Source organism: Monodelphis domestica, chromosome 4 (assembly GCF_027887165.1).
Source record: "Monodelphis domestica isolate mMonDom1 chromosome 4, mMonDom1.pri, whole genome shotgun sequence".
NCBI classification, from domain to species: Eukaryota; Metazoa; Chordata; class Mammalia; order Didelphimorphia; family Didelphidae; genus Monodelphis; species Monodelphis domestica.
In genome coordinates this window covers 340221570-340247349 of record NC_077230.1, presented here as the reverse complement: position 1 = coordinate 340247349, position 25780 = coordinate 340221570, and the positions used below count along the sequence as shown (strand labels likewise).

At 40.6% G+C, this 25780-nt stretch overlaps 1 protein-coding gene across 6 annotated transcripts in view; it reads right to left on the bottom strand.

Moving 5' to 3' along the window:
- Nucleotides 1–25780, bottom strand: part of PAK1 (p21 (RAC1) activated kinase 1) — a 211878-nt gene that overhangs the window by 74074 nt on the left and 112024 nt on the right. For all 6 annotated transcript variants that reach the window (XM_056794933.1, XM_056794934.1, XM_056794932.1 and 3 more), the window contains one exon: nucleotides 3075–3175. In XM_056794933.1, the coding sequence (XP_056650911.1) occupies nucleotides 3075–3175 (101 nt within the window). The remainder of the gene's footprint in view (nucleotides 1–3074; nucleotides 3176–25780) is intronic.

The following is a 25780-nucleotide window of genomic DNA, read 5'->3' as shown; positions in this document are numbered from 1 at the left end:
GGGTCTAGCTCAGACATTCTCTTCATTTTAGAGCCAACTGCATTTAGAAGCTAGATCTCACTTCTTATATTTAACATAATTATAATATAGATGATATACATTATATATATGTACATGTATGTATATATTTTTATAATATAGAATGTGAAAGACAATTCTATGCAAAGGAAAGTCCACTAAGGCATGGAATCAAAAGGCCCAAGTTTCTTATCTCCACTGATTATTGATAAGAAACTATTCTATAAATTACAAAAATGTGAGCTAATTTTTTGCTGCTGTTTTGGTGAATTTAATTCCCTGGTTATAGGAGGTTGTAACAAAAACCTCTTTCTGTCTCAATTCTCTTTATTGAAAATATTTCCACTTCCCTAGTGGAGGGACCATCCTTGAATCAATCTCTGAGTTAGATGAGATCCCAAGAGGGATCGCATATACTCCCTTCCCCCTAAAACAGGAATACATCCCCTAATACCCTATTGGCAAATATTATAAAGGAAGACACTGAAGCCCACTTCAAATCATCCAATTCAACAGAAGCAAAGCTAGGATGCAGTGCCTCCTGGAATCTCTGAACCTTCTGAGCAATTATCCCTGCTATTAAGCTATTAATCAGCACAATGTCATGCACAGAGTAGGCGCTTAATAAATGATCACTTGATCTATATCTTGCTATTCTGTTTCTACTTAAAAATCTCCAGTAGAAGGAAGTCTGTTCTGCTTTTATGAAGTTTTTTCTGGGCTCATGGCCAAAATCGGCCACAAGAAATCTTGCACCCATTGCTCCTATTTCAGTCCTTTGAGGCAAAGCAGAAGAAGTGTAATCACTCTTTCACATGACAGTTCTAAAAATACTTGAAGATAGCAATTATGTCAATACTTTTCCCTCTGACTTTTTCTTTGTTCACTGAGAACCTGAGCTCAGCCTGAAAAGGGAAAAAACCACTGGATTGGAAGTCATGGAACCTGGCTTGTCGTCCTGCTTCTGCTAATTAACTTACTGAAATGCCTTTGGTAAATCATTTGCCCTCTCAAGTTTCTATATCAATAAAACGAGGGCATTGTAATAAATTATTTCCTGCACATACATTCAAAGCTCTACTGACTCTCAAAGCTCTACTAGTCTATATTCTTGAAGCACTTCCAAGTGGTGCTTCCTCTCTCCTGGAAAACTGAACTCTGCCCTGAAACTGTCCTGGGCTCTGACAAGCCAGTTTCTACCTTAACTTGCTTTATTTTAGGCATCTATAGAATTTGCCAGGTATCCCAGTCATGGCACCAAGCATACCCACTCATCCCCCTTTTGCACCATCCCATTCGTCCATTAGAATGTAAGTTCCTTGAGGGCTAGAAGTATTTAGAATGCTTTATTTGTATCCCCAGCACTTGGTATGGTGCCTGGCGCATAGTAAGCACTTATTAATGCTTTCTCCATCTCTAATCTCGGGTCACTTTCACTCTGATATTTTAAGTTCTAAGGAACTTCTGGGCTCTGACATTCTATTTTCTCATTTCTAGGGCCACCGAATCATAGATTTAGAGGTAGAAAGGAACCTAAGAATCATTCAACCTAATTCCCTCTTTTACACATGAGGAGGCTTGGAGGCCAGGGAGATTAAATCATTTACTCAAAGTCACATAAGCAACAAAGCTGGGATTCAAAGCCAGATTCATAACTACATCATTTTTGTTCTTGTTACTATCATAAGTATTAGCTTTATTATTATTATTATTCCAGAGCTGCGATTTCCTAGGTCTGGAGGAGCTCCTATTTTGAAGACACCATTGGAAATCTTCTATCCTATACATACCTTCCTTCATATATTTATTTATGCTTTGGCTCCTTCTTTAGATTGTAAGCTCCTCAAGGGCAAGGATTGTATTTTGCCTCTTTTTGAATTGTCAGCATTTAGCACAGTGCTTGGCACACAATAGGCTTTAAATAAATGTTTACTGATGGATTAATTCTATCATTTTTACTCTTAGAGAGTTGCTAAGCACACTGAGAGGAAAATTAAATAGTCTGGGGTCACCAAGGCAGTATGTGTCAGAAGCAAGAGTCTTCCTAATTCCAAACCCAGGCTCCTAAGCACTGGACCAAGTTGTCTTTCATCTAGAAGGTATTTTATATTCATAAAATAATAATAATTATCATTATTGTTATATATATATATATAATGCCTACTATGTTGCCAGGCACTGTGCTAAGTGCTCTACAAATATTATTTCATTTGATCCTCACAACAACCCTGGGAGGTAGGTGCTGTTATTAGCCCCATTTTGGAATGATGGAAACTGAGGTAAACAGGTTAAAATGCATATTTGCATCCTCCTCATTGCACAGAAATCTCAAAACTATCCAAAGGGGGAGGTATGGCAAGAATTATTATCCCTATTTCAAATATAAGATAACTGAGGCACAGACAAGTAAAGTGACTTGTCTAATTAGAAAGCTTGAGAAATGGCAGAATGGGAACTCAGAACCAGGTCTTCAGACCCCAAGTCTAGCACTCCTTCTGCCATACCAAAGTTCCATGTTTTTTCTCACCTCTACATTTCTCCCATACAAATCAGTTCTACCCTGGCTACAGGCAGATTTGGGGAGGAGGGGAGAGATGGGAGGAAAGTGAGGGAGAAGAAGTCTCTCCAAGAGTGATAGCTGGTGACAGAATCTGGGAGTCTCTGACCTGGAAGAGACCTCAGAGTCAGAGGCTCTCTAGTGCCACCTTTGAATCACAGAGTTATAGGTCAGCATTGAGTCTATCTGAAAGCCTCTAAGGATGGCAGACTCATGACCCCAAGGCAGCCCATTCTACTTCTGTGGTCCTTTAAGTATCAATGAGCTTTTCTGCTTAGAACAGACCTAAATGTGCCTCTACAATTTCTACCGGATGCTCCTGGTTGTGTCTCCTGGAGCAAGTAGAGCAAGTTGAAGTCTTCTTCCATATGAGCAATTGAGATATGAGGTAAAGACACCGGTTAGGGTTCAGCACTCAATGTATTTACAGAAGTTAGAGGTGGGTCTACACAAACCTGAAAGAGAAAAGAGGCCACATGGGTCCCTCTCTGGGACTCACCGTGAATTCCCCAGTAACAGCATCAAATCCAACGTGAATTGTGTGTTCAAAATCAGAAGGGAGTGAAATCTCAGGCCGTTCCTTCTCCTTCTTTTTATTGGCTATAAGAGAGAAAAGAGAAAGGAAGTGAATGATATTAGCATTATCAAGTGAGTTAATATCTATAATACATACCACAAAGATGACTCAGACACAACCCCTGACCTCAGGGAGTTCATAGTCTAGAAGAGGGGTAAGACAGAAGCATATAAGGGATATGCAGTGAGAAAGCTCCGTTTGAAATCCTGACTCTGCACTTACTACTTGTATCATCTTGCACATGTCCCTTCACCATCCAAGGTCTCAGTTTCCCCATATGACCAATGAGGAGTGTGAAAGAAATACTCTTTGACATTTACATCCTATGACCCTTTGAAATACACAATCTAAAATGTAAGGAATAAATGTGGTTTTCCACACCAAACGCCCTCTTGCAGTCTCTACATTTGCCTCCTTCTACTAAAAGCTGATGCCTAAAAGCATAATGACTGAGGATCCCAGCCAGGGAAACCCCTATTAACCTGGGTTCAGTCAAATCCTAGTTCCCAGTCAGGATATCTTGGAGATAGCTTTGATAGAAGACATACAGATGCTCTACGCAATGAAAGCAGAGTAGTTACTGATTGTCCACTGTGAAGAAGTGGATAAAAGAATTCTGAAAGAAATGATTTCCCACATTTAAATTTGATGATCCTTTGAATTACTCAGCAAAGTGAAATGTGGCAAGCTCCATCAGAAAGGGAGAATATGGTGCTCTGGGCACAGAGAAAGGAGAGCTCACTTCCAACTGCAGCAGAAGAAATCAGGGAAGAATTCCCAAAGGAGATGGCACCAGAGCTGGTCAGATTTTTAACTGGTTGCAGATTGGAGAAAGACGGACATTCTGGGTTTAGAGAAAAATGTAAGAAGAGCAACGACAGAGGAACCCCAAAAAGTATCAAATGACTTATACAGGGAAGAGAAATGAGTAAAGACATGGGGGCTAGAAAGCAAGGGCTATATTCGGTGATGAGCAAGGAGACCCATTTGCCTAGAAATCAGACAAAGGGTAGCACTAAAAGACAAGGTGAGTGAGGTCCTGGGTTCAAATGTGATCTCAGACACTTCCTAGCTGTGGAACCCCAGGTGAATCACTTAAACCCCATTTCCTATCACTTACCTCTCTTTTGCCTTGGAGTCAATACTAAGACAGAAGGTAATGGCTTAAAAAATGGGGGAAATAGAAAAGACCAAGATTCGGGGGGTTTTCAATACCAAGACCATAGATTAAAAGATTAAAGCTGCAAGGGACCATTCAGAGGTTATGTAATCTAACCCCTTTGTTTTACAAATGAGGAAACTGAGGCCCAAGAGGTCAAGTGACTAGCCCGTGATCACAAAGGTAATAAGAAGCTGAGCCCAAGCTAAAAGTTAGGTTCTCTGACTCTGAAGCCTCTGTTTGAACCACACAACAGATATTTAGACATCCTGCTATAGGCAGTGGGAGCCCCTGAAAACTGAGTGGGACATCTATGTTATCAGACAGATTTTAGGGAAAGAAAGAATAAGGAAGAGTACCTGCCATGTATAAGGCACTGCACAAAGCACTTTGCACTTATTATCTCATTTGATCCTTTCTTATGAAAACCCTGGGAAGTAGATGTTATGATGATACCCATTTTACAGATGGGAAAACTCAGGCAGAGGGCATTTAACTGACAGTTTAACCTTGGCATAATGCAGCTGGAAGATTAGGAAATGAACAGATCATTTGATTTCAAGATCCAGAGTTCTTTCTGCAAAACTATTCTGCTTTTGAGTCTGATCCTCTCCCTGAGGGCAATGATAACAGCTTATCACCGTTATGGATTATATGTGGCTCTCTTCTCTGCAGGCTTGTCTTTTTTTGGTTAGAGACCTACAAGGGAAACTTTGAATCAGAACCTTTTAGCCTAGCATTCATTGGGGGTGATGGGGGGGGCTCTTCCTCTGAGGTCCATAAACTTGTTATTTTTTGATATTTTGATGTAATTGGTTCCCTTTGTCATCTTAAGGATCTCAGTTTATGTGTTTGAAAACCTTATTTTAAGAATGGGGCAGCTGGTAGCCTAGAAGATAGATCACTGGGTCTGGAGTCAAAAGACCCAAGTTCCAATTCATATTCACTTGTGACTCTAGGCAGCTCATTTAATCTCTGTCTGCCTCAGTTTCCTCACTTGTAGAATGAGGGGAATAATAGCCCCTACCTCCCAAGATTTCTATGAGGGTCAAATGAGATCTCAGCTTGAAAAGTGTTTAGAACAGTACCAGGGCCAGAGCAGGTGTTCTACAAATGCTGGCTGTCATCATTATTAAGTCACTCCTCACCTTCCCCAGACCTCAGATCCTTTCTCTATAAAATAGAGGAGTCGCACTAGAATGGCCTCTCCAAATCCTCTGACTGTACGCTGTGGGGACTGCCAGTCCTTCTTCCTTACCTGTGTCTCATCTCCGGCCTGTGGGACATTCACATGATGTCACTCATCCTGATCACCCCACAGGCACCTGGCTCCTTCCCTAGTTTCTCTCTTTTTTTCCCCTAAGCAGCAAGAGGGATTTTCAGAGGGGAAAGAGGAATCTGGAAGGAACAGAATCCCAACCCAAAATGAACAACCTGCCTTTCTAAGGGTAACTGGCACCAGTGAACAGATTAATGCATTAGCACTCTCCATCTGCATGCTGGAAGTTTTGGCTGAAAAGAGGGAAGCACGCCACCCGATGTTCTGCCACAGTAACTTCCGAGGAGAAATTGTGGGTTCTGATCCCCTTGGAAGTGGAGATTCAAGAAGCAGGGTTAGATAAAGGATAGACAGCAGACCTTTGTGGCTGGGTGACCCTGAAAGGAAGAACCCCCTAGCTTCTCTCTGCCTCAGTTTCTTCATTTGTAAAATGAAGACGTCTGATTTGATGGCCTCTAAAGTCCCTTATATATCCTGTCTCTCACACACAGTGGCTGCAGGGTGACCAGGGGCAAAATCTAAGTCTGAAAAATTGCAGAAAATGTCGGTCTACATTGGCAGAAGCCACTCCCTCATCAGGAACTCCCCAGACCAGTGACAGCCCACATCCACTAAAAAACCAAAGCAAAAAGACATCTGGTGGAATTGGCAAACTGTAGCTGCTAGTTCTCCTCAGTTCTTCCCACCTGTACCATCTCATTTGGTGCTCCCAAGCACCCAGGATATGTGTGTGTGTGTGCATCGTAGAATTACAATAAACACAGGTAATTACACGTATGTACACACATTTATGTGTGAATACATATTTAACTATAACCACATAAACATGCATATTTGTATGTATGTGTGTGGTATATGTATAGAAGTATAATATACACACATAATTGCATAAGTTGTGTGTATACATATGTACAATGTGTATAAGTATAATATGTATATCTAATCCCCGATATATGAATACATACATGTATATCTCCACATAGACTATATGTGACTATCTATAAATCCACACATATATGTATATGTGCGCACAAATGTTTGTGCGTCTTCACATTTGTGTGTATGTTTCTGTGTACATACACATGTATATAAATACACATACACACGTGGAGTATATTAGGATCTCATTTTACAAAGGAAGAAACTCTGGCCCAAATAGCAGAAACGCCTGGCCACAGAGCTTTGTGGCAGGGCCAACGGCTTTCACCATCTTGGCTGACCTCTTCTGGCCACTATAAAGCAGAGATCTCAAATATCATAACACTGCCTAGGCTGTCCTCACCAAATTAAAACGTAATTAGGAAATACTTGGGAAAAGAAATAAAAACAATCTTCCGTTTTTAAAATGAAGTCAATATAGTGACCACAGAGATCCTTCAGTGCAGATGGTGGCCCCCACTTCTATCTGAACACCACTGGACGAGGGCTTACTTATGTTGCTTCAGCTGTAAAATGGGGATGATATTAACACCTACCTCACAATGTTGTGAGGATCAAAAGAGATCAACAGGGAGAGTGTTTTGCAAATCTAAAAGAACCTGTTTAAATGCTAACTTTTACTAATGTCCATTCTAAAATGAGGTGACCAGGATGGAACACAATATTCTAGATGTGATCTGAGTAAAGAAGAACCATCATCTCCTTAGTTCTGGACACGAGGATTCTGTTAATCCCATCTTTTTTTAAAAATCACATTATTTTTTTTAGCTGTCATCTCACAATGTACACTCAAAATTGAGTTTATAATATACTAAGATCTTTTTCAAACAATTCTTTGATTTATATTACTTTTGCTCCACATTCTTCATCTTGTACTTGTGAAAGTGTTTGGTTTTTTTTAATCTAACTGTAGGCTTAACATTTGTCTCTCTTAAATGTATTGGGTTCTAACCTGCCAATTTATTTTTCTGGACCCTGCATGACAACCCATGTTAGCTAACTGTCTCAGCTTGGTGCCATCTGTAACCCTTACTGGACAACTTTTCCAATCCCCCTTAATCTTGGTGCCTTCCCTCTAAGATCATCACCAATTTATCCTAGACACCAATAAGAAGGTTCAACGGCTAAGAGGGCGATGCAGCAAAGCACTGTGGAGTGCTCAGGGCATGTTGGGGCACAAAGGACAACACGGCCATCCAATGCAGCTGAGGAAGTCTCCAGGTGTAACGATTTTTCGTGCCACTGGACCCAGGCTTCCAACGCCGAGAGAGTGGGACTGTCTCTGTGCATCGACTTTTCCACTTAAATCTCCTTCACACACAAGTGTCTTTGTGCACACTCATCTATCATAGATGAAAACGCACAAAGACAATTGTCATCCTCGGTTACTGAGAGACTACTACTATATTGTTTGTATAAAACAATCTGCATGGTCTCCCCCAAATTAGACTGTGAGCAACTTGAGGGAAGGGACTACTACTCTTTTATTCCCAGTGCTCGGCTCAGTTCCTAGCATATAGTAGGAGCTTAATAAATGTTTGTTGACTGACTGAGACACGACAAACATACTCTATGCATCTGTCCAAATCATATCTAGAAATGTGAACAGCATAGGGCCACAGCTAGGTCCCCTCAGAGTACCCAGAGACCTCCTTCCAAACTTTCACTTGTTTCAGTCATGTCCAACTCTGCATGATCCCATTTGGGGTTTTTGTGGCAAAGATATGGGAGTGGTTTGCCATTTCCTTCTCTAGCTTATTTGCAGATGAGGAAAGTGAGGCAGAATTAAATGACTTGCCCAGGATCCCTCAGCTAGTAAGTATCTGAGGTCAGATTTGAACTCAGGAAGACGAGTCTGTCTGATTCTAGCCCTGGCAAGCTATCCACTATACCACCTAGCTGATCTAAACTCCATAGAAGGATAAATAATAATTCTCTTGGGTCTTACCATTTAATCAGTTCCAAATCCACTTGACTGTATTATCATCAGCTGATACCTCTCTATCTTCTGTACAAAACCTCATGAGAAACACTTTTGGAAGCTTTGCTGAAATCAAAATAAACTCTCTGGCAAGCCCCTGATCAGTAAGTATACCAGGCTGGCAGATGAGGTGAGTCTCAGAAGGTTTATTTCTGAGCAGGTTTCTGTACCTTTGAAGTCTTATCTCAGATTAGGCTCCTCCATATATGTTATATAGGAAATACACTGACTCTGCCCTAACAGGACCTAATTTCTTAGGCCACTGCACATCCTATTTATTACTTATAGCTGGAATGTTCTTCTACCATCAATGTAAAAAACCCAACTGGAATACTACCTCCTTTAGGAAGACTTTCCTGATTCTCATTCTCTCTCTCTCTCTCTGTCTGTCTCTGTCTGTCTCTGTCTCTGTCTCTGTCTCTGTCTCTCTGTCTCTGTCTCTCTCTCTCTCTGTCTGTCTCCCTCTCTGTCTGTCTGTATGTCTGTCTCTCTCTCTCTCTCTCTGTCTCTCTCTGTCTCTCTCTCTCTCTCTCTCTCTCTCTCTCTCTCTCTCTCCCTCTCCCTCTCCCTTCCCCCACCTTCTTCTTCCTCAGGCTTTATACACTTTGCTTATTAGCTCTCTAATGTATTTAGGTTTTCAGCTATCCAGTAATTTTTTGTGCAATAAATACTGTGCATTATACTTGCCCATGTTTGTATCCCAACTTCCCCCCTAGATTGTGACTTAGTGGGAATTGTTTCTTACCCAAACTTTGTACAGTATCTCTCCCAACAGAACCTGGCACCATTCTGGGTATTCAATCAATTGAATTATAATTAATCATTAAAGCTACCTTTTATTCTATCTATTCTTATCTCTCTTGTAGGGGCAGGTAGGTGGCATAGTGGATATCATGTCCACCCTGAAATCAGTATGACCTAAGGTCAAATTTGATCTCAGACATTTACTAGCTGGGTGACATGGGCAAGTCATTTAACCCTGTTTGCCTCAGTTTCTTCATCTGTCAAATGAGCTGGAGAAGGAAATGGCAAACCACTTCAAAATCTTTGCCAAGAAAACCCCAAATGGGAATAAGAAGGGTTGGAAATGACTGAACCAAAAAAAAAAGTGTTTGTGTCTCGTATGTTCCTATTTATTTACAATTCAACCCACATTGTCATATAGTGGATAGAGAGCCAACCCAAGCCTGGAAGAGCAAGATTCGAGTCCTACCTTTGACATCTACTGGCTTACATGGGCCCTCCTTCAACTCAATGCTTCAAAAAGAGAAGGTGCTGCCTGACCTGCAAAAGTTTCATCTGGGACATCTCAGGTACAGTCAATCAATAAATATTTATTAAACATCTACTGCAAAGGTACTTTGTACTAAGCTACATGGTGTAGTAGATATAAGGCAACAGGACTAAAAGTCATGAAGACCTGTGTTCAAATCTACCTCAGACCCTTTGGACAAATTGCTTAACCTCTGCTTGCCTCAGTCTTTTCAACTGCAAAATGGTTGGTGATTTTATTACCAACCACCCAGGGTTGTTGTGAGGATAAACTGAGATCAAAATGAAAAAAGGTTGAGAGTACAAGGGAAAAGAGGTGGGAAAGGGAGGAAACTATCCTGATCAGCTCTCAGATAACAGAAAAGGAGAAGGTCCCCGCCACAGGAAAGATCCAGAGTTGGAATCGCAAATCCAGTGGTACCCTAGTCTCCTTCTTGTTCCCAGCATAGGATGCCACACTCAGCCTCAGCACAGAGCATTAGCTCAGGCAGCTCCCCTCACCCAGGGTCTCCTCCTAGCAAACATTCCATCTAAGTCCAACCTACCATACAGGTCACAGCCCGACTCCTCCTAGCCTCACTTGATACCTGACACTGAGATCCTTTCTAGAACTGTTCTGCCAAGCATTCAAACACTACTACAAAGAGCACAACTCCAATGTGCTGAGCACTTTGTCCAAATGCCAAACGCATTATTATTATTATTATTAGGCAAATGCCTAAGACTATTTACTCACACAAGGCAAGATTCGCAAGGAGGTCAGAAGAAGTGATACAAGGACACTCTCAAGGTCTCTCTGAAAAACTGGTATTGATTGGGAGACATGGGAGACATGGGAGACATGGCACAGGACCATCCTGCATGGCGTGCCTGCATCAAAGAAGGTAGGACGCCCTAGGAACAAAGCAGAATTGCAGTAGCTCAAAAGAAATGTGAGAGATGCAAATTTCGGGACAACTCTGTCCCAAATGTTCATATGGGCTATTTGTGCCTGACTATGGTAGAGCCTTCTGAGCTCCTATTGAAGAATGGTCCAATCAGCTTCAACCAGACACACTGTCCATTGACCCCAATATAGTGATGTTTTGGTTTTCAATGAGTATGAAAGTCACCCACCACCATATTGGCTCACATTCTAACTCTTCCAGGTCTCATAGCCCTTAATCTCCCAAAAATACCACTAAGCCATCTCTTAACCAGCATATAACCTAAATATTACAGAATTTGCCAGTTTGAGAGAAACTTTGGTGATCAACATAACATTCATTTTACAGAAGGGGAAGATGGGTCTGTCTTTGCATTTATAAAGATTCACAACATCTATCTTGTTATAAGCTGACATTCTCAAAACTCACAAAGCTTTGATCTTAGAGCTCAAAACAAACATTTAATCAGAAGAAATCAAGTTAAAAAGGGAGAAGGGGAGAACAGACTTTTTTCATTGAAAAAATAAAACAGGGGGCAGCTGGGTGGCTCAGTGGATTAAGAGCCAGGCCTAGAGATGGGAGGTCCTAGGTTCAAATCTGGCCTCAGACACGTCCCAGCTGTGTGACCCTGGGCAAGTCACTTGACCCCCATTGCCTAGCCCTTACCACTCTTCTGCCTTGGAGCCAATACACAGTATTGACTCCAAGATGTAAGGTAAGGGTTTAAAAAAATAAAAAAATAAAATAAAATAAAATTTTAAAACAAAGGAATAATTTAGTCCTTCCTTCTAATTTTACAGAGAAGGAAACTTAAGGACTAGATAGGGAAAGGAACTTGTCCAAGAACGCATGCTAAATGAGTGGCTGAGACAGGAACCCATGTCTGCAGACTTCAAAGTGGACAGAACTCTGTCTACTACACCTCTCTGTTTTGTCTTTAACTTTGCTCAAAGAGGAACCACTGAGGCCCTCACTCAAAGATTATTTACTCATTCTTTAAACACAATTCTAATCATCTGGACCAATGATTCCAAAATCCACAATAGAACAGAATCAACAAATTAGAAGGATGGCAAAGGACCACTGATGATAGGAAAATATAATCCCTGATAATAAGGGAAGGGAAAGAAAGAATGAAAGAAAGAAATCAGACTTTGGAAATCCAAACAATCAGTGACAATTCTGAGTAAATACCTCTATATGTTAATAAGGAGGAAAATATCATGTATATCAAAGAGGCCTCAGAGCTTAAAAGATCCTTAAAACCACAGATATTATAGTTGGGGAAAAAAAAACTGAACTCCTTCAATCTCCAGATAGGGAAACAGAGGAAATAGGCAGTGATTAGCACTATAGAAACCCACTAATCCTACAAACCAGGCCCTGTAAAACGGTCTAGTAATTTTCTGAATCAACAAACAGTGCTGCTTTCCTAAGTGTGAGCAGGATGTGAATGATTCTGCAGAGGGAAGGCTTTTTTTCTTTTCTTTTTTTTTTAAGGAAGGGAATGGAGGAAGAGATGGGCACACCCTCCTGGAAATAGCTTAAGCACATATCCAGACAGGACTTAACATGATGAAAACAGGTAGACCAAGGGCAATCGAGGGAGAGGGTGGTTTGGGAAATTATAGTAGGGATCCACAGTACCAGTGTGAGGATGAGCAACAAGGGAGATTCTAGCTCCCTTCCTATACAATCTTGGGCAAGTCCCTGACCTCTCTGGAGGTCACCTTCAGCATATCAAAAAGGGGACTGGGTGGAATTCTCCCAGATAATTTTACAGTTCTTTTTATTTCATTGGAATCCACCTAGATAACCTTGGGCTTCCCCTTTCCAAGCTCTAAGCTCTGGAAAATGAAGGGGGTGGTGAGCTAGATGATCTCCAATTAAAGATCCTTTCAAACCCAGATGAGATGAGACTGTGAAGGCTGTAAATCTCTATGAGTACAAAGAGAGACCCAAAAAGGGACAGAATGAATGAATGAACCATCTTTTTTGGGAACAAAAACCATTTCATAAAAATATTAATAAGCTAACATTTATAAAGCACCTACTATAGGCCAGGCACTATTCTAAGAGCTTTGCAAATATCTCAGTAGACCCTCTCAATAACCCTGGGAAGTAGGTGCTATTACAATCCCCATTTTAGAGACAGATTTTATATTGCCACCTAAAAATCCAGGATGTAAGTAGTCTAAATTTTAGAATTTTATATGGAAATCTATTCCATATTTGGTTTGCTTTTTTTGTTTAATAGTATCTATTGAGGGATGTCGACTCAAAGGTAACATTTCATATTTATTATATTGGCTAATATGCGAGAAAAGGGAAATGATAAATGTTGGAGGGGATGTGGGAAAATTGGGATGCCATTACACTGTTGGTATCCCCCTACCAGCGAGGGATCACAAATCCCATATGTGTCCAAGGCAGAACTTGACTCATTGACTACCCATCCTCTAATTATCAGGATACTCTCCCCTTTCAAGCAACAATCAACTTACTTATCTCAGGATAAGCTGTATTTTGGCAGGTAGGTAGAATCAAATTGCACAGAGCACCTGACCTAGAATCAGGGAGATCTGGGTTCAAATTCAGCCTCAGACACCTAATAGTTGTGTGACCCCGGGCAAGTCATTCCACCTGTTTGCCTCAGATTCCTAAACTTTAATATGGGGATAATAATAGCATACATCTCCCAGGATTATTGTGAGGATCAAATGAGATATTTGTAAAATGCCAAGCACTATACAAATGCCAGCTAAATTATTCCCCCTAGAAATGTAAGCCTCTGGGAGGCTGGGACTATTTCACTTGTCTTTGAATCTCTAGTACCTTAAGAGCTTAATAGTTTTGATTGGACCATGACACATTAAAGTTTACAAAGCCCTTTAGAGCTTACAAATCCTTTCACTTCCATTTATTACTTGATATTTCTAATTACTACGCCAGAATCATCTTTATACCCATTTTACAGAAGAGAGAGGGGGATGAGAATGAGATTTACTTGCTCAAGGTCCAATGGCAAGTCACCTCTCTGATCTAGGGCACTTTGCATTCTAGGAGTGGTTCTCTCCGAGGGTGCCTGAGGTCTAAACTATTTTTGTAATATTAAGATGTTTTAATTTTTAATATGATAAATAGCAATAGATGTAATTTATCCCTAACACTAAGAAAAGTTAAATGACTTGTCTTTTATCACATAGGCAGCAGATAGGTGGCACAGTGGGTAGAATACAGGACCTGGAGTCAGGAAGACTCATTTTCCTGAGTTCAAATCTGGCCCCAGACACTTATGAGTTGTGGGACCCTGGCCAAGTCACTTAACCCCACTTGTCTCATTTTCCTCATCTGTAAAATGAGCTAGAGAAGGAAATAGCAGACACTCCGGGATCTTTGTCAAGAACAACTGAACAAGTCACATAAACACAAGCTCTTAGGGGTGAGGTCCTCATAAGTCTCAAGAGTGTAAAGGGGGTCCTGAGACCAAAGAGTTGGAAAAAGCCTGAACTGGCTTCTCGTGGATCTGGAAGGAATTTTAAAACAGAAGGCTATAGCAAATCTATGTACTTCAAGGTTTCCAGAACCTTTAACCTCACAACATGATTGCCAAGAATGATTCTCTCCATTTTATAAATTAAAAAAAAGTTGAGTCTCAGATTAGGTGGCTTGTCTAAGGGTCATATTTCTATAGCCCTTTAAGTTCTAGAGTTGCTTTCCTCTAAGAGTCCTGGGAAACAGATGAAAAGAGACCATGAGAGAAGAAGAAATCTTGCCTCCAAAAATGTAAAAAGGGGGGGGGGGTATGTCACAGCCTACAAATTGTGAAATAGGAGTCAGAAATAGAATTCAGAACTAGAAGGAACTTTGGAAATCATTTAGTTTAATTCCTTCATTTTACTGTGGACCCCAAGCAGGGAAATGACTTGCCTGGGGTCATATAGGTAATGATTAGTAGCAAGACCAGCAAATACAGCATTGTGAGTTACTAAATGTCACCCCTTCAGGTCCTATCTTCCATCAAACATCTTCCCCCACAGCAGTCTCCTCTCCTCCCAGCCCTGAGATGTCTACATTTAAAAACACCTCACCCCTTCGGGTCAGAACGCTGAAGGTAGTGGGTGCGTGGTCTCTCAGTCTCTCTGACAAAGCACAAATTTTACCTGGGAAGGAGCAGCTCAGATCAGAGAGAAGGGAGTCTTCAAGTTTCCTACGGGCCAGAGAAACAGGCTTGAATGGCAGAACATTTCTCTTCTAAATCTTCCCAGACTGAACCTCTGAATTCCCTCTTAGAGCCTTGCTGGCAATTACCCAGCTCCTGAGGCTAAATCCAGCAAATAACCAACTCATCAACAGCTCCTGGGCCAATTTTAGCAATGTCATTTTTAGGCGAGGAAAAGTTTGCTTTGGTGACTGGGAACACTATTCTGGGTCTGGCATTCACAGAGATGCATGCAAGAACAGCCTGGTGGGAGAATGGTGGGTGAATGGTGGGTGAGGGACAGAGGCAGAGGCAGAGGAGGAAGGAGGAAGAAGAGGGGAAATGGTACATTTAGAGAGGTCACTGTGTGCTAAATAAATCCTTTGCAAAGTCATATATTATTCAACTCCTACTAGGAAGAATTTAACATTTCTGCCTGAAAGAGAAGCAGCTGAAATAGAGGGAATGTGGACAGAGCTAGAGACCAGTCAAAGATATGGAGTCCCTGGCAAACTTCCAGTTTTGCCACTAATTTACTGTGTGACTTAAGGGAAATCACTTCCCCTATTTGTACCTCAGTTTCCCCTTCTGCAAAATGACAAGATGGAGCTAAGTGGTATCTCTGACCATGATGCAACAAGTGGCATTCCCATATTATAACCACTTGGGTTTTTTGTGGGGGAGGAGTGAACTGACCAGAAATATGCCTACATGGAATAATGGATCCTGTTAGAAATAAGTTCTATGATGGGAACAGGAGGCAGCACCGTATCTGGGGAGAACCATAGATTGGAATCAGGGGACTAGATTTATCCTAGCTATTATCTAGTAGTTGCTGAATGGTAGATATTATCTATTACTTATTAAAGGAGGAAAGGGAAAGGGAAGGAAAAGGAAAGGGAAGGAAAAGAAAAGGAAGGAAAAAGGAAAGGGAAAGGGAAAGGGAAAGGGAAAGGGAAAGGGAAAGGGAAAGGGAAAGGGAAGGGAAGGGAAGGGAAGGGAAGGACAGGACAGGACAGGACAGGACAGGACAGGACAGGACAGGAAAGGAAAGGAAAGGAAAGGAAAGGAAAGGAAAGGAAAGGAAAGGAAAGGAAAGGAAAGGAAAGGAAAGGAAAGGAAAGGAAAGGAAAGGAAAGGAAAGGAAAGGAAAGGAAAGGAAAGGAAAGGAAAGGAAAGGAAAGGAAAGGAAAGGAAAGGAAAGGAAAGGAAAGGAAAGGAAAGGAAAGGAATAGGAAAAGGAAAGGAAAAGGAAAAGGAAAAGGAAAAGGAAAAGGAGAAAGGAACCCTAAATTTTATGCTACCAGGATGAACCACTAAAGATTTTTGATCAGTAAGTAGTATGGTCAGACCCATGTTTTAGGAAGAAGACTTTGGCAGAGTTGGGAACCCTGGCCTGGAGAATGGAGAAAGAGGTGTCTGATAAAGGTATTTGCTTTTAAATGACAAAACAGATGGTTTCAGAAAAACCAGGGAAGAAAGCTTGTATGAACTGATGCAAAGAGAAGTGAGTAGATTTGGGAGAAACAATTTATATAAAAACAGCTTTATAAAGGCAACTTTGAAAGATTTAAGAATTCTTATCAATGCAAGAACCAGCCATGATTCCGGAAGATCAATAATTAAGCACTCTACCCATCACCTAAGAGAAAGGATGGATTCAAGATGCAGAATAAGAATGCATTTTAGGGCATGACCAATATGGCTGACAGCACCTGGGGGTCTGCTCAGTGACAGTTGAGACCTTATCTAGAATCATCATATCTTAAGGAGTACCAGAAACTCTATTTGGTTTACTTTACACTTCCAACTCACTTTGGCTTTTTTTTTCTTTATACCCTTATCTTCTGTCTTAGAACCAATACCAAGTACAATACCAAGGCAATCAATACTATGTATTGATCTAAGCCAGTAGAGTGGCAAGAGCTAGATAACTGGGGTTATGTGACTTGCCCAGGGTCACACATCTAAGAGGTGTTTGAGGCTAGATTTGAACCCACCCTTGGTGCTCCCATCCATTCTGCTATCTTGTTGACCCTTCCAAGTTCACTTTCCATGGTGCTCTACCTCCCCCCTAGCAGCAGGATGAATCTACCCCAAAGTCTACACTTCGACCCCAACCACTTCCTTTCCTGCTCCCCTTCATGTTCTATTTCCCCCATTAGAATGTAAGCTCTCTAAAATTAAGTAAAGGCTATTTTGTTTTCATATCCCCAGCGCTTAGTACAATATCTGACACACTAAACATTTAATAATTGCTTTCTCTGTCTTTACTTGGGAATTTGTTTGGCTTGACTATGCATAATGGCTTTGTTTTTCTTTTTCAAAGGGGAGGAATCAGAATGAAAAAAATGAATGCTTATCAAATAAAAAATTAAAATTTTTGAATTTAAAATAAAATCAGGCTATCTACTCCTCCAGAAATGTTGACCGCCCAACTCATCTTCTGTCCTCTACCCCAATAATGGCTGGAGGGTGGATGAGACCAAGAAAAAATATGACCACTTTGCTATTCACTACCCAGATGACCTTAGGCAATGAGCCTCAGTTTGCACAACTGTAAAATGTGAGGACTAGACTTCCTAGCAGCATCAAATCCTTTGGTCTTTCTTTTCCTTTGTGGAGAACTCTCAAGACCAGGTCCCAGGGGGAACTGGGATCACCTGACAGTCCCCATCTGTAACCTGTCAAACACATTTTTTGAGAGCAGAGGGATGCAACAAGCTGAGAGACACTTATTGCTGAGTAGGATGTTAGAAAAAAGATCCAGCTGGCTGTAACCCAGGGGAAACAGATCAGGCTGGAGAAACCTCCAGAGAATTCAACCAGGACCGGTGAATCTGACCCCTTTCCTTAATCTGTCCCAGAATAACCAGCAAGAAGGGGTGCTGAAAAGGAGTATTCATACATCCAACATTTATTATGTGCCTATGATGGGCAGTGTATGGGGTTCAGCAAAAGGTGAGAAACAAAGCTCAGATGGGTGAGACCTCAGCAGATTCCCATTATAGGAAGGAAAAGACCTGAATATGACCAGAGGTGAAACAAAGTGTATGAGACACTAGAGAAATCACAAAATCATCCTGGTGAAGGTTGTGTTAAATTTGGGCTTTAAAGGAAAGGACAGGAAAGAATTCCAAATGCAGAAAGTAAAGCAAAGAATACTTTCTAGAATTTTTTCTCTCTTTTGTCTTCTCTACTTGATGAAATCCTACCCAAACTCAAGAGCGAGAGTGGGATGGAATGGAAGTACGGAACTCAGAGTGAGGAGACCTGAATGTGAATCTTACCTTGTCTGTGGGAGTTAATTTCATCATCTGTAGAATGGGGCTTTTTCATTCCCTACCTCAAAGGAGGAATGTGAGGAATAGGTCTTCTAAATCTAAATGCTTTTTAAAAATGTGACATATTATTAGTAATATCCTTTAAGACCTGGGTCTTTAAGACCTGACTCCCTTAATCAGAAATAGTCATGAGCAGGATGGATTTAGGAAAAAAAAGGGGGGAAGGAATGAACAAATGCAAAGCAAAGTGAGCAAAGGACCAGAGTGTATTATACAAAGAAACAGCAATATTGTACATTGATCAACTGTAAAGGATAAACTGTAATCTTAACTACTCTTATCAAGACAATGATCCAAGTCAATTCCAAAGGATCCATGATGAAAAATGCTATCTGCCTCCAGAGAGAGAGAAAACTGATGAACTCTGGGAGCAGTTTGATGGATACCTAAAAACAAAACAAAATACCTTACTTTCTGATTCAGAACCAATATCGTATGGTACAGCTAGGAAGTATCTACAGCCAGATTTGAACTCCAAGCCTATCTTTAGAATTGGCTCTCAATTCACTGAGCCACCCAACTCACACTTTAAAAAATAGTCTTTATGTGTTTTTTTTACAACATGGTAATATATGGAAATGTTTTTGCATGACTTCACAAGTATAATTAATATCATATTGTTTGTCTTCTCAAGGGGTGGGGAAGGGGAAGGATGGAGGGAGAAAATTTAGAACTCTAAAATTTTTTAATTAATGCTAAAACCTTAACATGTAATTGGGAAATATTTAATGAAATTGAAAAAAATATTTTTAAAAGACAAAGAAAAATAAGTATTCCTTCCTTTCACCTCCTAAAATATTTATGCTATACCTTCAGCACTTAAGAGGAATGGTGCTATGGTAGATGGAGTGCTAGATTTGGTATTCTGATACCTATTAGCTGTGTGGCCTTGGAGGAATTGTTTAACTCCTCTGAGCCTCTAGGTCTCTTATCTAAAAAGGGGGAGTTGGACAAGATGGCCTCTGAAGTCCCCCAAGCTCTAAATCTATGATCCTAGAAACTATACTACCTAGAAGAATATAAGATTTACATTTGGGTCTTATCAGCACTATAAAACTAGGTCATATAACTCTGTGCCATATGGCTATGGCGCAGCTATCTCTACTGAAACTAGCACAGGACTCGACATGCAGAGGGGCCATTAGTAAATGTTTATTGATTGGTTGTGTCAGTGCCTCATGATATAATGCAAACATTTATTATACACTTTCTGTGTGCAGAGCTTTATGATGGACCCTGGAGGAGATAAGAGCAATTATTAGGCACTTCTATGTACCGGGCACTCTACTAGGCACTCTAGACATAGAATTAAGTAAGATACAGCCCCTGCTTTCATAGAATTAACCATCTGGCAAAGGAGATAAAATAGAATTATAACATCTAATATTATATGTAATGATATTAAATGTAGATATATGCTATGTAATTTTTCATTTTACTTTGGCTACTTTGTTTTGTTTCTATTCTACAAATATTACACTTTCCCCAGGACAGGCTCATCACCTACAGTTTCTTCATCACAGGGAGATTGGTCTTGCCTCAGCACATTCAGCTGCCTCTCCCCCTCTGGAGGGCTTGGAGGGTGACATCACAGAACAAACAACTCCTCCCTGAGCCTTCCTTTAGAGAGGATGCAGGACTTCCCAGGGAAACACTTCATTTTCCATCCACTGCTCTGCTTGGTCCATCCTTCTCTCCTTCCCTTCACCTTTTTTTGTATATGGTATTTTTTAGCCCTAAAGTCAGTATTCTATCCACTAAGCCATACTGCCTTCTTAAATGCGAGGTAAAGAAATCTAAACTTTATTCAGAAGGTAGGAGGAATCACTGAAGATGTTTTGAACAATTAGTTTGAGAAACATTATTGTATATGAAAAGATAGACAGGGAGAGAGAAGAGGTAGCAAGGTCTGTTCAAGAGTTATTTAATCTCCTTAATTTTTTTAAATTTAAGACCCTTATCTTCTGTCTTAGAATCAATCCTGCGTAATGAGAATTAAATGGTTCACCCAGGGTCACACACCTAGGAAGTATCTGAGGCCAGTTTTGATCCTAGGACTGCCTGGCTCTCTATCCACTGTCTCATCTAGCTGTCCCCGATACTACTGTCTTTAATAAATGACTACTGAATTACTGAGTCTGGATCCTCCAGCCCAGTATCTGCGGTGTCCATGAAGCCAAGAAGCCATGTGGACAGGAAATAGAATCTTCCTCCACAGGTGATCACTTACATATTTATGAAGTAAATGATCCTGTACCTTCTGCCCCCCCCAAGTCCCCCAAGTCCCAGCCAATCAACCTGAGCAGAGATGGTCAGGTTTCCAGGGTGGGGGTAGGATGGTCATCTGATGTGGATGGAGAAAGGTATTTGGTTGAACCTTAGTTTTCAAGAAGTGAAGCATACCCTTGAGAGCACTTTCAGGACAAGAAATCAACCTCTGGGGGTTAAAAAAAATACAACCAAATACATTGCCCAAGGGGGGCAGGCTGTGTAAGAGCATTGTAAAGGACTGATAGGTGGAAGAAACACCCACCAACATAAGATGGTACCTGCAGAATCTCTACACTGGAAAAGGACCTCACCAGACACAGAAAAATAGAGATGTACAAAGTATCCCAGAGAGTATAGCCCCTACCCTGAGCAGAAATCCATTCTGCAACATCCCTGATGAGTTATAATGAATAAATTCACTCGTTTCTGTTGTTGTTTTGTTTTTTTAAAACTCTTGCCTTCTCTCTTAGAATTACTATTCTATAGTGGTTCCATGGCAGAAGAACAGTAAGGGCTAGACAAGGCGAGTTAAGTAACTTGCCCAGGGTCACACAGCTAGAGTGTCTGAAACCAGATTTGAACTCAAAATCTCCCATCTCTAGCCCTGGCTCTAACAATCAAGTGAGCCACCCAGATGCCCCTAAAGTCATTAGTTTTTAAGGTGGCCCATTCCAATTTTAGAAAACTCTGATTACTATAGCTTTACTTTCTAGGAAGTTGAAACCCGTGTCTCCAAAGACATTTTTTTACATTAGAAAATGTAATGAAGTGTTTATCTCAATTATGGAAGGGGATGGATTGTTTTTTCCCAGTTCAAATAGAAGACAACAAAACTGATGTCAAAATATATAGATATAAAGGCAAAAACTTTCTGCACAACAAAACTCAATTTTTAAAAATTTATTTATTGAGTCAATTTAGAACGTTATTCCTTGAATACAAGAATCATATTATTTCCTTCCCTTCCCTCCCCCCACCCTTCTTGTAGCTGACACACAATTTTACTGGGTATTACATGTGTCCTTGATTAAAACCTCTTTCCATTCAATATAATTTTTTAAAAAAGAATAGATTGGGGAAAATATTTAGGGTAAATTATGATACAGATTGATGTCTAAACTACATAAGAACACCAATAAAAAATTTTGTAGTGGTAACCACCCCCTATCCAACCTGATCCACAATGGACAAATACTTAAAGGATACAATTTTCAAAATTGACCTAGTCAAACTTCTCTGTTGGTATAGAAAGCCTCCCTGAAAGACATCATCTAGTATCTGCTGAACCCACCTAACGATGAGCAGCTAGTGAAAAAAGGCCTGCGCTGAGAGTCAGAAAGATCTGGGTTTAAATCTAGCCTGCTAGCTATGTGAGCCTGGGCAAATCACTTACTCCCTATTTTCCTCAGGCCCTCATTAAAATGGGAACACGCTGGAGTAGGAAATCTCTAACCACTTTGACAAGAAAAGCCCACAGACAAAAGTCTGTGGGATCCTGTAGAGAGGGTCGCAACTGAACAACAATGATGGTAAGGAACTCGGTTATATGAGGAACGAGGATCCACTGCTTGCCCTCCCCATAACTCCTGCCCCTTTCCCTAATTCTGTCCTTAGGATCAGTATAAGATAGCTGCCCAGATAGAAGATCACAGATATACACAAGCACTGTCTTCTCCAGTCTAAATGTTCTAGCACTCTGTAAATCTGAGGGAGAAAATGGACAAAGATCCACAGCACAGTACAGTGAACACATTCAAAATCAGGAAGAACTGGGTTGAAGTTCCACCTTTTGCTATACATTGGCAAATATAAACCTGAGTTAGACATTTAGCTTCCTTGTGAGTGCCTTGGACAGTTCTCTAAGACTAAGTGGCAGAGGGGGCAGCTAAGTAGCAGAGGGGGCAGCTAAGTAGTACAGTGGGTAGAGATCCAAGCTTGGATTCAGGAAGAATGGGTTCAAATTTAGCTTGAGACACCTCCTCACTGTGTGACTCTGGGCAAATCACTTAACGTCATTCAATTGCCTAGCCTTTGCCCTTCTGTCTTAGAGTGTTATTGGGCCAGAAAGTAAAGTGAAGAGGGAAGGAGGGAGAAAGTAGGAAGGGAAGAGGAAGGGGGGAAGGGAGAAAGGGAGGAAGGGAGAAAGGAGGGAGGGAGGACGAAGGGAGGGAGGGAAGGAAGGAGGGAGGAAGGGAAGAAGGGAGGGATGAAGAAAGGAAGGGAGGGAGGGAGAGAGGGAAGAAAGGAGGGAAGAAGGAAGGAAGGAAGGAAGGAAGGAAGGAAGGAAGGAAGGAAGGAAGGAAGGAAGGAAGGAAGGAAGGAAGGAAGGAAGGAAGGAAGGAAGGAGAAGGAAGGAAGGAAGGAAGGAAGGAATCAAGGAAGGAATCAAGGAAGAAATCTTCATGAATAAGAGAGATGTCTCACTGAGACTTTCCTACACCTACTAAAATCACAGGTCTGATGGGGGCAGCTGGGTAACTCAGTAGCTCAGTGGATTGAGAACCAGACCTAGAGATGGGAAGTCCTAGGTTCAAATCTGGCCTCAGCCACTTCCTAGCTGTGTGACCCTGGGCAAGTCACTTGACCCCCATTGCCTAGCCCTTGCCATTCTTCTGCCTTGGAGCCAATACATAGTATTGACTCCAAGACAGAAGGTAAGGGTTTAAAAAAAAATCACAGGTCTGGTCCAAAACAAAAAGAATTAAATTTGGATTCTAAGATGCCTTCTAGCTCTGACACTCTGATTCTGCAGAGCCCTGTGGGAAGAGACTATGGGCACACATAGTAGGTGTAGTGAGATTTCAGTTGAAATCAGGAGACACAGATTCAAATCCTGCCTCTGGTACTAACTCAATGGCTGTCCTTAGAGGTCAATCAGTTAGAAAAATAGTGGTGTGCTGTGTCAGGAGTTCAAATTTGATCTCAGATGTTTTCTGTGTAACCCTGGGCAAGTCAATTAATCCCCGTTTGCCTCTATCTGTGTAATAGGTATAATAATAGCACCTGCCTTCTAAGACAGTTGGATCAAATGAGATATTTGTAAACTTTGTAAAGTGTCGTATAAATGCTAGCTATTATTATTATTATTATTATTAAGTCATTTTACCTTTCAATGACTGTCTACAATTCCCTGAAAGTGAAGGATGGGCAGGGAAGACAAAGAAACAAGGCTACATGCTTTCTGCCTCTATTCTAGCTTCTCCTACATAAAAGGAAAATTCAAAGAAGCTAAGGTATCACACACCTAGAAGGGGCCTTAAAATATAGACTGTCAGAGCTGGACAGCATATTTAGGGATCATCTAATCTACCTGCCTCATTTTTCAGAGGAAGAAACAGAAAAACAGAGAGGCTCATTGACTTGCCCAAGACCACAGAGGAAGCAAGTCAAGAGCCACGCAGGGAACCCAGAACTTCTGACTGAGGCTGTTTTCTTTCCACTTACTTAGGGAGAACAGCTGAATCAACTGAAGGGAGCCATTATTGCCATGACCACACACACCTAAAACCGATGATTTTATTACTCTGATGAGGAACAAAACACTGTTTCTTAGTGGGCTCTGCTCTGCTGATTCTAAGTCAAGGAACAGTTCCAAATTGAGAAGGTAAACAGGGCTTCAGGGAACAGTCTTAAAATTAACAGCCAAACTGTTCCCTTATTGAAACAGTTCCCCATTCAGGCAGTAAAATACAGACAATGTTTTGCATGACTTCATATGTGTAATGGGTATCGTATTTCTTGCCTTCTCAAAATGGAAAGAGGAAAGGAGAGAATTTGAAACGGAAAATTAAAAAAAAATTAAGAAATATGTGCCAAAAGAAAAAGAAATAAACTTAGGGAAAAAAATTTTTTTTAAGGAAAACTATCCAGAGGACAAATTCCAGACCAAATCTTTAATGTCACTTGGGACAAACCAGAAGGTGCAGGGCCTGACCAGAACAACTCAGTAGCTGATGTTTCATTATGGGGTTTTATAACAACAGACTATTTCTAACTAGACCTATTTCATTCATTCATTCATTCATTCATTCATTCATTCATTCATTCATTCATTAATCTAGAGCTCCCTCCCTCCATCCATTCATTCATTCAGGGAGCACATAATGAGAGTCTACTGGGAAACCAGCTCTTCAAAGGAGATAACATATGTAAGGTACTTAATACAGTGACTTGTAGGAGGCATTATAGGGCATATTCCCTCCCTCCTTCTCCTATAAATTGCAAATTGCAGAGAAAATGATAATCTAGATTGGTAGAGAAAGTTTCTCATCAGAAGCTTCCTACACTAATAAAAATACAGTTCTACCCCAAAAGAATGATGAACAGAAAAAAACCCACACAGCGTTATGAGTAAATGTTCTAAAATCTTAAAGCATTACACATATAATTATCATAGAATTAATTCTTAAAATAATTATCTTTTGCTTGTATTTCTCAACAGTGCCTAGCACATAGTATGGGCCACACAAATGCCAAGTGATTGGCTCATTAACAATAATAATAGCTGACTTCTATGATATTTATGATTAGCTATTAACATATGAGTAAGCTGCCAATGTGAGTAGGCTTTTTCTCATGAAAAAAAGTCTTGAAATTATTATATTTCCAAAGATTTTAGGATTAAAGGAGGAACTTTAGAGATCATCTAGGGTAGGAATTGTTAACCTTTTGGGAAGTCACAGACCCCAGTTGACAGACTGGTGAAGCCTATGGACACCTCGGAAATATGGTTTTAAAAGCACAAAATAAAATACATAGGATTAAAAGGAAAATTTTGGGGGAAGTTAGGTGGCTCAGTAGATAGTCTGTCAGGAGTCAGGAGGATATGGGTTCAAATATGACCTCAGATGCCCCTGGCTGTATGAACATGGGGAAGTCGCTTAACCCCAATTTCCTAGTCCTTGCTGTTCTGTCTTAAAACTGATACTAAGACAGAAGGGAAGCATTTAAAAAAAAGAAGAGAAAAGAAAATTATATTGAAATAGTTACTAAAATTAAAAAAAAAACAAATTCACAGGAAATGACAAGGGGAATAGTTTCAGAAAAACAAGGCAAGACCTATATGAAATGATGCAAGTAAAAACCTTGAGAGCATTATACACAGTAATGGCAATGCAATGATGATCAACCATGAGTGACTTGGCTACTCTGAGCAATACAAATAATCCAAGACAATTCCAAAGGACCCGTGTTGAAAAAATGCTATCCCTCTCTAGAAAAAGAACTGAATTCTGAGTACAATTGAAGTATCATTTT